The sequence below is a fragment of the Capricornis sumatraensis genome, chromosome 11, assembly GCF_032405125.1.
Source record: "Capricornis sumatraensis isolate serow.1 chromosome 11, serow.2, whole genome shotgun sequence".
NCBI lineage: Eukaryota > Metazoa > Chordata > Mammalia > Artiodactyla > Bovidae > Capricornis > Capricornis sumatraensis.
The window spans coordinates 21,831,447-21,845,136 of record NC_091079.1 but is presented as its reverse complement, the minus strand read 5'-3'; the positions used below and the strand labels follow the sequence as shown (position 1 = coordinate 21,845,136).

Sequence of the window (13,690 nt, the reverse complement as noted above, 5' to 3'; positions counted from 1 at the left end):
GATGGAGGTCTCCAAGCACCAGGGTGGGGTTCCCCACGGCTCCTGAGAAGGGCCAGGTGAGGCGTGGGGGGTCAGGGGAGAGGCCCCCGTGCCTGCTGACCCTCCCCCGAGCCCCAGGGCACTTCCGGGTGGGGTCACTTTAAATGCAAGATTCTCTCCTCCCCAGAAGGCCCCTCCCCTAGTCTCCTGGGCAGCCAGGTAAACAAGCCTGACCCCAGGCTGCTGACATGGCTTCCCCCTGTTCCGGGGACCCCAGCCCGGCAGGTCTACCCCCGTGTCCTGTAGCCACTCCAGGTGAGACACGCGGAGGGGGTCGGGATAGAGGAGAAGGGGGTGCTCATGGCAGCCGGGCTCTGAGAATGTGGGAGAGAAGGCAGCGCCCCCACCTCTTCCTGGGGGAGGTTTCCCCAGGGTCACACAGCAGGGCAGGGCACCCCACCTCTTTGGGGGGGGTGGTTTCCCCAGGGTCACACAGCAGGGCAGGGCACCTCACCTCTTCCTGGGGGCTTTCCCCAGGGTCACACAGCAGGGCAGGGCACCCCACCTCTTCCTGGGGGCTTTCCCCAGGGTCACACAGCAGAGCAGGGCAGGGCACCCCATCTCTTCCTGGGGGGCAGTTTCCCCAGGGTCACACAGCAGGGCAGGGCATCCCACCTCTTCCTGGGGGCTTTCCCCAGGGTCACACAGCAGGGCAGGGCAGGGCACCCCACCTCTTCCTGGGGGCTTTCCCCAGGGTCACACAGCAGGGCAGGGCACCCCACCTCTTCCTGGGGGCTTTCCCCAGGGTCACACAGCAGGGCAGGGCAAGGCACCCCACCTCTTCCTGGGGGCTTTCCCCAGGGTCACACAGCAGGGCAGGGCACCCCACCTCTTCCTGGGGGCTTTCCCCAGGGTCACACAGCAGGGCAGGGCAGGGCACCCCACCTCTTTCTGGGGGGGGCTGGTTTCCCCAGGGTCACACAGCAGAGCAGGGCAGGGCACCCCACCTCTTCCTGGGGGCTTCCCCAGGGTCACACAGCAGGGCAGGGCAGGGCAGGGCAGGCGAGCACCTCATCCCCTGACCGTTCTCCTTCCTGTTGTCCTGCAGCCCATGGACCCTGAGCTGGGACGTGGGCCGGGGTCCTCCTCACTCCCCGAAGCCCTTGCAGTTCATTCTCCGGCCCCTCCCCCACCTCCCTAAAAGCCCAGGGTGAGTCCCAGGTCCTCAGAGGTACAAACTCTTGGACTTCCCTGGTGGACCAGGGGCTAAGAGTGTGTGCTCCCAATGCAGGGGGCATGCGTTCTATCCCTGGTCAGGGAACTAGACCCCACATGCCACGTGGTCGGCAATAACTGAAGGAGGTACCCACCCACTGCCCACACAGGGAGGGCTCTTAGCCTCCCCCACCCCGTGGATTTGGGGGCCTGGACGCTGACCCTCTCTCCACCTCTGCTGCCATGGCATGGGCAATCTCTCCCTTCTCCTGGCCCCTCAGCCCCCCAGATGCCTCTCTGAGAAACGTGTCCCTCAGCCACCCATGCGGTGGTCGTGCCTTGCCAGCATCCAAACTGTAGCCTGGTGCTGACCCTGATCTGGGGACCAGGACTCCAGCACTCTGTGGGCAGAACCGTAGTCCACTGTTTGCAGCCAGTTCCTGTCTCCTCCCCGCCCTGTCCCCGCCTCATGCCCCCATCCAGCTCTGCAGTGATCATCACACCCGCACCACACCCTCCTGCCCTGGGCCCTCTCTCATTTGATGGCACCCCCCCCGCCCCAGCTCTCTGCCTACTCCTTGCGGGCACCCGCACAGCTGAGCTTGAGCGGAGCTGGGGATCAAGTCAACCAGGCTGACGCTCCCATTACATTCCTGGCTGCAGGGGGGGGTTCCGCGCCAGGGTTCCACGGCATCGCTCTCCCAGCAACCGCCTCGCACCCCTGCTCCCAGCGCCCACCCTCCTTCCCTCTGCACACTCAGCTGCTGGCCTTGCTCCTGCTCTCACGGAGAAAGAGGACCCCCACAGGCTCTGGGCACGGCGGCCGCCCGCCTGCACCTGGGCCCGCGGGCCCCGTGCTCCCCCGCCGGCCCCCTGCATGAAGCACCCCCTCCCAGCTGAGGCCCAGCCTGGCCTCCTGCCCGCGGCCGCCACTCCAGCTCCTCTCCAGCCTCCTCTCCTGCATCCTGACACTTCCTCTGTACGAGATCTTTCTGACATAGAAGCACGCAGCTACACATCCTGTCTCCTGACCCCACTTCCCTTGTAGCTACCGCCCTATTTCTCTGCTCCCCATTTTTAGCAAAAATCCTGGAAAAGGTTATTTATACATGCTGCCTCCCGGTCTTTCCCTCCCGATTGCTCTGAAATGCAGTGGACCCAGTCCCTCCTTCCTGGGCTTGGCCACAGCAGCTCTGGTCAGGGTTGGGGGTGACCTCCATGCTGCTGAACCTGAGGTCAGTTCTCAGGTGCCCTTTGACATGACCCATCGGCAGCTCAGGGGCTTCCCAAGTGGTGCCAGTGGTAAAGAACGCACTTGCCAATGCAGGAGACATAGGAAACGTGGGTTTGATCGCTGGATTGTGAAGATCCCCTGGAGGAGGGCATGGCAACCCACTCCAGTATTCTTGCCTGGAGAATCCCATGGACAGAGGAGCCTGGTAGGCAACGGTCCATTGGGGTGGCACAGAGTTGGACACGACTGAGAGACTTACATGCAGTGTATTCGAAGGGGCAGCTCGGGGCTCAGGACCCCCTCCCGGCTCACTCCCAGAGCCCCAGGCTCCCCTTCTCCTCTCGCATCACTGCCGCTCCACCTCCTCTCCCTGACCTGCCCAGGCCGGCTTCTCAGGCTTCTTCCCTCTCTATTCGCACGATCACATCCAGTTCTGTGGCAGTGAGAGCATGGGTCCTAACTACCGGACCACCAGGCTTTAAATGCCATCATCTTCCAGGAGGTGGTCTGTCTGTCTTCAGCCTGGAGCCACTCTACCTCAAGCCCAGACTCAAGCCCAAGCTCTGCACCTCTTCCCCGGTCTGTGTGAAGGCATCGCCGGTCCAGAATTAGACTCTTGAGCCCCTAGCCCCAAGTTGCTCCTCAGTACATGGGGCTTCCTTTCCTCCAGTGGCTCAGGCCAGAAACCGCGTGCCTTCCCTTTGCTCCCCTTCCCTCCCCCCACCAGCCCCTCCATCGGGAGCCTGTGGGCTCCACCCTCAAGACACATGTAGACGAGCACTTCTCTCTGCTGAGCCCCAGCCCCTCTGCCTGGATTGCTGCCCTGGCTGCCTTGTGGTCTGCGTGGTGGCCCTTACCCCTCACCTGTCTGCTCCGCAACCACCAGACCCACCTGGCTAAATGCCAGTCGGGGTGGTCAGTCCTCTCCTGCCCCCCCGGGGCCCTCCCCTCTTCTCCACAACTCTCCTCTCCTCACCCCGGGTGCATAGCAAACCCCAAAGCTTCTGCCCACAGCCCACCCGCCTGTTGGTACTAAGTGTGAGGCCGGGCCAGTGGTGTGGGCACCACTGCAGTGCCGTGCCTCCAGCCACTCACCCTGGAGGCCTCCAGGGAGGAGGTGTCCCTGTGGACAGGACAGGCTGCCGGGGTGGGGGCACCGCCATGCTGCCCATCAGAACCTGAGGCTCCTGCAGGGCTGCCTCAGACCTGTCCAAGGTGCTGAGTGCAGTGGGCCCTGAGCTGGCCCCTCTGGCCTCACACCCTGCTCAGAGCTGGTCCACGGCCTCTCCTACCTGGGGCTGTGGCTCTGGAAGCAACCGCTTTGGTGCTGAGCTAGGAAGGCACTTCCCACTGACAAAGAGGTTCACAAAGGTTCATGACCTTATCATCCACAAGGATGGCAGAACAGGCTCAACTGTTTCCATTCTTCAGATGGGGAAACTGAGGCTCAGGGAATCCAGAACCCAGACCAGGCTCTCCCAGGTGAAGGAAGGACCTCGGACCCAGGTCTGCTGGCTCCTGTCCCTGGCCTGGGAGAAGCCGAGTGTGTGTTGTACACAGCTGTGGCAGAGCCTGGTACACAGTAGATGCCCCAGGGTACTTACAAGGGAGGAGAGTCATGGTCCAGGGGCTCCTAGCAGGAGGGTGTGGCACGGTGGAGCGCACCTACGGCCATCAGTTCAGGGCGGGTCTCTCTGTGTCTGCATTCCCACCAGGAAAACACTCTGAGTGCTGTTGCCCCTCACAGGGGTGCAAGGGGAGGACCTGAGAACTCACGTTCAGAGCCTTGTATGGGTTCATCCATCGCCTCCTCCCCCCCGAGTCTTGCCTTGTCTCCAAGGAGGCTGCCCAGTTGGTCCTGTGTCCCCAGAGGCTTATCTATACCCAGGGAGGGCCCATGGTTGCATTGTTGAGTTCAGGACCCCCAGAGCTAAGCACTTTGCTGAAGGAAGGAAGAGGGCAGGGGGGAAGGGTCTCTCCTAGCAGCTCATAGAAGGTGTGGGCTTGGAGTGGCGGCTTGGGCTGCTGCCTGGGGCCATGGATGGATGGGCCTCACGGGTGCAACACAGGTGATATCTGAGAGCGGGCCCCTGGATTTCACCAGACCCCCGCCTCCTGGGAATCCATGTGTGAGTCAGCGATCAGACATGTCCCCATTTCTCCTGAAATGTGCTCCTGGAGTGAGGGGGGAGGGCGGTGTCCCACGGACACAGCACCAGCCCAGCTTCCAACCGGATCCTTCTCCCCAGTGAAGATGGTCAAGCTGGTCGGCCCCCTGGGTCCCAGATCCCTGTTGCCCAGGCAGGGCTCCCCCCTCCCTCCATCTGTTGACACAAGGCCAGCTCTGGCCCCTCCGTGCTCGCCTTGCTGAGTCCTCTTTAGAATTCACCCTCACCTGGCTCTGTTCCCACTCCGCCTCCCCGGTGGTTCATCCTCTGCCCAGGCCCAGGATCCACTTTCCACTAAGAGTCATCAGGTCACCCTTGCTCTCTGGGGATGACCACGCAGGCTCTGCGTGGTCTCGGTCAAGCTATCCAGACTCCTCCCCTTCTGGAACTTTCCACCCAAGGAAACGGCAACCCACTCCAGTGTTCTTGCCTGGAGAATCCCAGGGACGGGGGAGCCTGGTGGGCTGCCCTCTATGGGGTCGCACAGAGTCGGACATGACTGGAGCTGCTTAGCAGCAGCAGCAGCAGCAGTATGTAGTGGCTATATTCTAACACACCCCTCCGGGCCTTTCTGCCTCTCACAGCTCCTTAGCGCTGTCCTTGGAAATTAGCCTCCCTCTCCGGTACCCCTCCCCTCTCTGTCTCCACGTGGCCCCCCTTGGCCTCTCTGGCTCAGCGCGGGTGGCTGTGGGAGTCGCTTATCCCCCACCGCTACGCGATCCCTGCCTGCAGGCCCCGCCGCGCCCCAGCAGCCCCCGTTCCCGGACATCTACGGCGGGGACGCGCAGCTGTGGGAGGCGCACTTCCGCGGCATCGGGCGCGCCTATCGCGCGCTGGGCAAGGAGGACGACTTCGCCATCCGCGTGCTCACCGAGGACTTCACGCTGCCCTTCCCGTTCGCCTGGCCACCGGGGCCCGACCCGGCCCGTGGGCCGCTCTTCTACGACCCGCACGACCGCACGGGCTTCGACTTCCTGCTGCGGGGCCCTGGCGCGCTGCCCCCCGCGCTGCTGCGGCCCCTGCACAGCACAGCGCAGGCGGCGCTGCGCAAGCGGCGCCTGGAGCAGCTGGCGCTGAGCTACGCGCACGCGGGCGCCGGCCCCCGGCCGGGCCTGGTGCTGCTGGCGCCCGTGCCCGCCGCCGCAGGCAGCGCCTTCCCGGGGCCCGAGGCCACCTCCCCCGGCGGGGGCGCCCCCCGGCTGGGCTAGCGCGGCCCCGAGCTTGTCAATAAAGTGTGCAGAGCTTCTGTTTCTCCCGCCCCGAGGCTGTTTGCCAGACACACCTGGGCGGACATCTGGTGCCGGGCAGATCCCCGGGGGCCGGGTCCGCGGTGGTGTGGGATGTCCACTTTGTCCCAAGTGGATAATGAATCAAGGCGGGAAGTCGGACAGCCAGGATGGGCTGGCCAGGCCGGGAGCGGCTGCGCGGGGGAGAGGACCTGGGATGGGGGGGTGGATGGCCCTCTGGGACCCGGGTCACAGCCTCTTGGTGGGCATTAGCACCCTCATGCTGCAGGTGAGGACCCTGGGTCCCAGCGCTTCTGGGAGCAGCTGCGATTTGTTTCCTGTGTGGCTGCAAGTTCAGCAGGGGTCCTGTCTTCTGGGACAGAGGGGCATCAGGGTGGGGGATGGGGCCTGGATGGAGGGATGGGAGGGAAGGGACACAGGAGTTGGAGCGCAGGGCGGGGCAGGGGCGGGGAGGATGTGATGGGGAAACAGGTGCAGGACTCAAACGTCACACCGGGAGCCCAGTCCCCAGGCTGCTGCTTTCCTACCGGCCCTCTGTGCGGGCTCTGCAGAGAAGAGGGTCCTCCTGCCCCGACTCCCACCCCCACCCCTCTTATGGGGCTGAGAGATCAGCTGAGGCCGTTGGTGACCTGGCCTTATCCTGGGTGTCTCCCACTGTAAGTGAGAAGCTCTGGCAGAGGCCAGTCTATCGTGGGCTCCTGGTGCCGGGCAGAGCCGCTGGACACAGGACCCGGGTGACCTTCTCCTCCCACCTGCCGGCCAAGGCCCAGCCTTCCTCTTATTGGGGGCTTGGATCCCAGGCAAGCACGAGGCAGGGGGCTGGAGGGCACCTTCTTACTCAAGTACAGATGGAATCGGAGCATTTTTTTCCCCCCTTTCTTCTAATCCAGGAGTTATTTATAGCTTCCTGGTGGTGGGCAGAGATGGTTTTTCCAAAGTCTTGCTTGGTGTGCAGGAGAACCAGTGACAAGAAATGCTCAGCTCTGGAAGACAGGGGCTCAGGCTCTGCAAGAGGGGTCCTCAGCTTCCCCCTTCAAGATCTCTGACCCTGTTCCAGATTCCTTTCTACTTGTGGACCATCTCTCTAATTTTATAGAGATGTATGGTGGTTATACCGCAATCCTCATGTGTGTGAATCCTGACGGGGTAGGGATTCTATCAATATCCCTATGTTGAATACTAATTGTTCGGATTTCCCCACAAGCAGGCCCTAAACATGGATTTGGGCGCAGGTGACTGATGCAGGAGGTGACCCTTGGAAACATAGGTAGGGGAGTGTGGAGGTGAGACAGAGAAGGGAAGGAAGCCAGTGAGGGGCGTGCTGTGTAGCTAGGTAGGCCTGCAGGTGGATGGAAGTCCCTCTGAGAACCCTGGGAGGCAGCGTGGGGACCGCCACACCTCCATCCTGCCTCCGGGACGGGGAAGCCAGTGTTTAAGCTCTGCCTCCCTTGTGGTGAGGGGACCGAGCCTGCACTTCACCCAAAAACAGCATACGTGGGGAGGAACTGTTTAGAAACTTTTATAAGGTGCCAGAGTAGCTTTATAAGTGTGAAGTGTGATAAGAACTTGGACTTTATATTTAGTATATTCCTTAAATAGAAAATTTTCTAGAAATGTAGTTTTAATGTAGTTTATGGAAGTATCGGGGCTTCCCAGGTGGCACTAGAGGTGAAGAACCCGCCTGCCAATGCAGGAGACATCAGAGACGTGGGTTCGATCCCTGGGTCCAGAAGCTCCCCTGGAGGAGGGCATGGCAACCCACTCCAGTGTTCTTGCCCGAAGAATCCCATGGACGGAGGAGCCTGGTGGGCTACAGTCCATGGGGTTGCAGTCAGACACGACTGGGCGACTGAGCACGCACACACGGAAGTATTTGTCTGTGACATGTTGGAAATAAAAACGTGGCTGTTTACCACCGCTAGTTTGAGAAGTACTGACCTAGGGGAGAAAGATAAGTAACCAAATAAGTAACCTACTAAAAACAAACATGATTAAAAAAAATAAAAACAGCAGCAAGTACTATGAAGCAAATGAGTAAGGATAGGTCCCATTTCAAACACAGTGGTCATGAGGGCCTCTCGGAGGAGGTGACATCTGAGATTGGAAGAGTGAGGAGGACCCATCACTTGAACATTTGGGGAGCGGGCTCTAGGCAGAGGGGACAGACTGCAAAGGCTGAGCAATTAAAAATAAAAGCTTCAAAGGTCACAGGACTGGAAGCAGGGGGTGCAAGGCCATAGCACAGTGAGCAAGAAGAGGCTCTCATTGATGAATAGCCTTCCCCTTATGGGGCAGACTCTAGAATCTTCCCCACAAGACTCTAGGGTCCCAAAGCCCTTTCATGGATACTGCATCTTTTCATTCTCCCTGTGGTTCCATGAGGTCAGTGGGTGGAAGAGGGCCCTGGGGCCTAGAGAGGGGAAGGGACATGCTCAAGAGCATAAGCCAGCATGTTACTAGAACTCCACATTACAGCCCCAAAAGGCCTGGCTTCAACGGGCTTAAATGGCAGAAAGTTAAAAAGAATGGTTCATGTAACCGGAAGATCCAGAAATAAACTGAGATTCAGGTAGTTTGATCCAGGAGCTCAAGGTTGGATCTAGCCCTCAGACTAGCTTCCTTAATGATGGCACCATGCCGGATGCACCTCCTGACTTTTCAGTCTGCCTGGCCACTGACGAGGAGAGAGGCCACTGACTTCCCAGAGCTCTCATGGGAGAAAGGATCCATCTCAAGCCCCAAGAAGCTTCCCTGAATGGCCTATTGGTCCAGTAGGGTCACGTGTCTAGTCCTAAATCAGAGAGTATCCTGTACTGACTGACCTAGGCATGTGTTTCCTGAACCAATCCCTATGACCAGGGGTGGGGTTACCCTGACTGGATTCTAAGAATAAGGCCAGGAACAGCATGGTGGATCAGCTTGAGGGGAATGGAAGCGATGTAGGGGAGATGGCTCCCGTGTCCATCACAGCCAGGAGGTGTGAGCCCTGGGGTGTGGTCCTTGGGCAGCCGTTTTTTTTGCTAAATCATGCATTTTCTCTTCCAATTAAGTACGCTGCTATTGGAGAGAGGCTTGGGTCAGAAATGGCCACAGCGGGACCTCTACTCTTTCATGTGAAGCAAGAGTGATCATCTGATTTGTCTCCTGACCACCCACTCAGTGTGGGAAGACTTCCTGCATCAAGAAACCTGTGGGTGGGGCCTTGGGAGACCCAGAACCTCTGCTCATTGCCCCTTGGATGAGTGTCTGGGCAGCCCCTCCAGGACGCAGGGCGTCGTGCCGCCTTCCTTGCAGACAGCGCCATGGAGCCCTCCCCGGGGCCTTTTTGCTCTGGCTGCTAGGGTGCCCAAAGCCCACTTGTGCCTCTCTGCCCTAGCTTTCCTTGGGTGTGATCTCCCAGGTGCTGTGCCTGTGCCTTCTGGCCTCACTGTTTTATCCTGGACTGGCTTTCGAGTCTTAGGCTGAGGGGATAAAATCTTAAAAATGATGCTTCCAATTATTTTTGAAAATTGGAGAGAAACACCTTCTTTTGAATGTTGCAGACCCTTTCACCCCCTCTGACTTACCGGAAGATTCCGCTGTATTCTAAGAACCAAGCCTGGTGGTCTGCACTGAATATTGTGGGTGTTGTGTCAGGGGCTGACTGCTGTGACATTGGGCCCTGGTGCTTGCTGGGGTGGGCAGTGGCTGCCTCCCAGGCTCCGGGAGACAACATACCTCTGCTAGAAAGCTGGGTCCTCTTCTCCAAGGTCTCAGGTCCTCAGTGGTAGGTGGGGGCAACGGTCACAGTGCTTCCAGGCAGGCTGCTGGGGGTGAGGTGGGAGGGCTCATTGTTCAGGCCCCTGGCTCAGCCTGGCATGCAGCAACAGCCCACAGAGGCCAGCTGTTTCCACTGGGACTGTGCACTCTCTTTCAGCTAGCCTTGTCCCCTTGTCTTAACCCAGGGTGGCTGCTCCTCCTCTGTCCTGCCTCTCCACCCTGGAGCCCAGCGCACACCTCCTCTTCACATCTCCCTCGGGGCACCAGCAGCCTCGCCAGCTCATTCACATCACCGCTGGTGCAGCAGCACGCGGGGCAGGGTGTGACCTGTCAGTGGTCACAAGGGACCTCTGTCCCTAGAACCTGCTTGTGGGGGCTGCTCTGAACGTTATGAATGTGCTGGGGGCTCTCAGCTTGCTGAACAGGGAGGCTGGGCATCCTGGGGGTCCCTGGGGGAGGATAGGAGTCGGGGTGTCACCTTAGAACCCGAGGCAGGTTCCCTCTAACCTTGCCAATACAGCATTCCCAGGGAGACTGGAGACGCCATGTCCTTCCATATTCCAAGGAGAGGGCTCCCATTTGATCCCTGCACTGCTGGGAACAGGGGTCAGGGTCCTTCCACCCCCTGCGTCTGCTCCAGTTTCCTCGGGAACAGACTCTGAGGAACAGTGAGAATGTTTAATTAATTGCAATTACAATCTTCAAAGGAAGCTGGGAGTTGAAACTTGTTCCTAATTACTGTGTTGCGATGTCGGCCGGCTCCCCAAATTGATCGTGTTAGAATTTCCGATGGAGGATTAATTGAGTTGCTGCGAGGACCACTTTGCGTCCCTCCCCCTTAGATGCGGCCTGTACTCAGCCTGGAATGACAATGAAGGGGGCCGGGTGGAGGCTGGCGGGAGCCAGCCTGATGAAGAGCTCCCAGCCCAGGTCAGGGCCGCCTTGGCCCTGGCTCAGGAGCGGGGCCGTGGGCTGGCCGAGCGGCTCCCTGCAGTCCCTGGTGGATGCACTTCACCCAGTGTGTCCTGCTCTTGCCTCTGGAATTTCCCTGTGTGGGGGCTGCTCCCTCAGCCCCCTGTGTTTAGGTGAGGGCTGTGACTAGTGCTGGCCAGCGAGTCCTGGTCATCGTGACATGCGTCTCTTCGGCCAGAAGCCTTCCTGCCGGGACAAGACCCTCATAGAGTCCTTCCTTCCTCTGCCCCGTGATCCGCGGCTCCAGAGACAGTGCCTCCTCCACCGTCCTGCGTCCCGGAGGCACCTGCAGCAAGCGTGAGAAATCGCCCATTGTTGCCCCACCTCTGCAGCATGGTCTAGCGCCTCCTGACCGATGCAGCCTCTGCAGGCGAGACTGTGCAGGCCCAGAGCCAATGAGACCCGGGGCCCTTGTTCAAAATCAGGAAAATGGCAAGATGATGACAGCGGAGCGTTAAACCGGGCCTGGAGTGTGACTGCCTAGGTCACCGGCCCCAGACCCTGTAGAATGAGACAAGGGAGCTGTGAGCAGGCCTCGTGGAGGCAGGTTCTGTGGGGCCCGTGGCAGAGGAAGGGCGTGGGCCACCCTCCCTGTCCGCTGCCCTCCTTCAGGGACTGCTGTCCTCCCGGCCCTTCCTCAGTCGCCTCTGCTGCTTTCCGTGGAGGTCCTGAGCTGCTGTTGCTCCTTTTCAGATGGGCTGTCTGCTCTGCCACCTGCCCTGGGCGTGTGGGGCTGGGAGTGCTGCCATCCAGGGCTGCTGAGAGGCTCGAGGGGTGTCAGGCGGGTGGGAGGGAAGGCACTAGAGAGGGGTTTGATCAGAGCCCCCAGGGAAGGAGGGTGGGGGGCAGACTCTGAGCAGGGGAGCCCAGGAGGTGAAGGACACCGGCTTCTTGTGTGGGGTCAGGACAGAATTAATAGAACTTTGGCTTGTTCCACGGTGGGCTTGGATCTGAGCAATGGCAGCATCTCATTAATTCTTTAAAGCATGCATTCATAGGGGTGGTGTTGATTTCACCCCCAAGGGGAAAATCTGGTTCTTGGGGGGTGGTTCTTAATCTGGTTCTTAAGATTTCAGTGAAGAAATCTTACTTGTTAGGTTTGAAGCACAGCTACGCATTAAGTACTCACACAGAGCTGCACAGTTCATCTGTGGTCTTAAAATTTCATGGGGGGCAAACTAGGAAAACATGTCTCGAAAGACTCCTTAGGTGCTGAGGGGCAGAAAGTGAAAGGAAGGTTGAGAAGTACTGGTCTAGAAGGATCACTTTGCTGCAATGGGTTGAAAATAGCTTTGGGCGCGGGTCCCACAGAGGCACTGAAAAGTGGAAGCGTTAATCGCCCAGTGTGTCCGACTCGCCAGACCCCTCTCTCCATGGGATTCTCCAGGCAAGAACACTGGAGTGGGTTGCCATGCCATCCCCTCCTCCAGGGGATCTTCCCGACTCAGATACTGAACCCAGGTCTCCAGCATTTCAGGTGGGTTCTTTATCATCTGAGGCACCAGGGAAGCCCATGAGAGCTGGAGGCAATGGCAGTAATCCAGATGAGCCGCGCTGGAAATCCGAGAGGAGCCTGGGAGAGGGGTGCGGCTCCAGCGCAATTTCCTGAAGGTTAGAGAAGGAGAGGTGTCAGGGAGGCCCAAAGTTTGGGCGGGGGCAGACGGAAAGCTGGAGCTTCTATGCTCTGGGATAGGGAGGCTGGAGAGGAGGCCGTCTGGGGAGCCTGGGGGACCCCAATGGTGGCAGCAGCCTCAGCTCGGTGGAGGACTCAGACAGATGGCTGTGTTGGGGACCCAGGCTCAGCACAGGAGGAGGACCTGCCTGGTGCTGGCTGAGATGTTTGAATGCCCGAGGAAGTGTGCACTTGGAGCACTTGGAGTCCATTGGCTTGGTATGCCCTCAGGCTTCTCATCTGTGAAATGGGCACTCTGTCACTTGGCTTGAGGCTGGTTTATCTCTGTGGGGCAGGGACTGTCTCCAGCAGGAGATACTGAGGCCTGTTTGAGGCCCCAGTGCTGGGCTGTTGCCGGGGTGTTGAGTGTTCTCATGGCCTTTAATTACTGAATGCTAACGAGCCCTGAAATTGAATTAAGAAGAGGAGCTGACCGCCAGCATCCCTTCTCCCCCGCCATGACGGAGTTAATGGGGATCCTGGGGATAGGCCGGGGCGGAGGGGTGGTGTTGATGAGGGCAGGGGGGCCAGAAGTTTGCAGGGTGTTCTGACATTGAGGTTCAGGTCATTCTGCCGGCTCCTGTGGCCCAAGGAGAGAGGGCAGGGCCCACCCCAGAGCGTTCCAGCCCCAGACGAGGCCAGACCCATCGTCCCCCAGTCTCCCAGCTGGGGAGACTCAGGTCTGCCACCAAGGTGGGCAGAGCAACCAGCAGGTTCCTGGTTCAGTGTCTGCTTCCCCTCATGGCCCTGAGCCGAGGCCAGCCAAGCTCGCTGACCTCTCTGGTCCCTGGTCTCCTCGTCTGTGGGACAGAGGGATGGTGCACTGTGTGGGGTCAGCTTGTAACTGGAGGAAAGGGTGGACGTGTGTCCGAGCTTAGCTGGGCTCTGGCTGCAGGATGGCCGGTCTCTCCTGGCCACTGAGGGCTCCCGCCTGGAGCCCTAGGCACTTGGGTCTGTGGTGGGCAAGTGTCCCTGGAAGGGGCCTGCGTCCTCTGACCCCAGCCCGGTCATCAGTCCCTGGACACACTGGCCTCCGTTGGTTCCCAGGCCCGAGAGCTCTGGAAGAAGCCCTCAGGAGCACCCGCCTCCCGTTCCACACGCGTTTGTCACAAACCCATGAATATGCCATCTTCGCCTACCCCCTCCAGGCGAACTTCCTCCACTTCTGCAGCGAGTTCTACATTAATCACCGCTAATTGCTAGCGGGAGTAGTTTATGTCAAGAGCCATTATTCCTGGGAATGAAGAGGGAGAAAAGACGCTGCCTTCCAGGAAGCCTGGCGTTGGCCCCGGGGGAACAACGCCAGGCCCCAACGAGGGCCCTGGCCCGCCCGGCCCACTTCCAGCGGCTCCAAACCGCGTGTGACAAACGCGGGCCTCTGGCCTCTGCTGAATATTCAGGGGAATGAACGCATCCATCACGTTCACGCGGTTTTCTGAAGTTG

At 59.8% G+C, this 13,690-nt stretch overlaps 1 protein-coding gene across 1 annotated transcript; it reads left to right on the top strand.

Annotated features, from left to right (window-relative positions):
• Nucleotides 1–227: 227 nt before the first annotated feature.
• C11H8orf90 (chromosome 11 C8orf90 homolog) lies at nucleotides 228–13,442 on the top strand. Its single transcript, XM_068984090.1, is given in 5 exon segments — nucleotides 228–312; nucleotides 5,329–5,674; nucleotides 5,676–6,005; nucleotides 10,445–10,569; nucleotides 13,294–13,442. Coding segments are annotated over 5 exon segments (1,035 nt in total).
• Nucleotides 13,443–13,690: the final 248 nt, after the last annotated feature.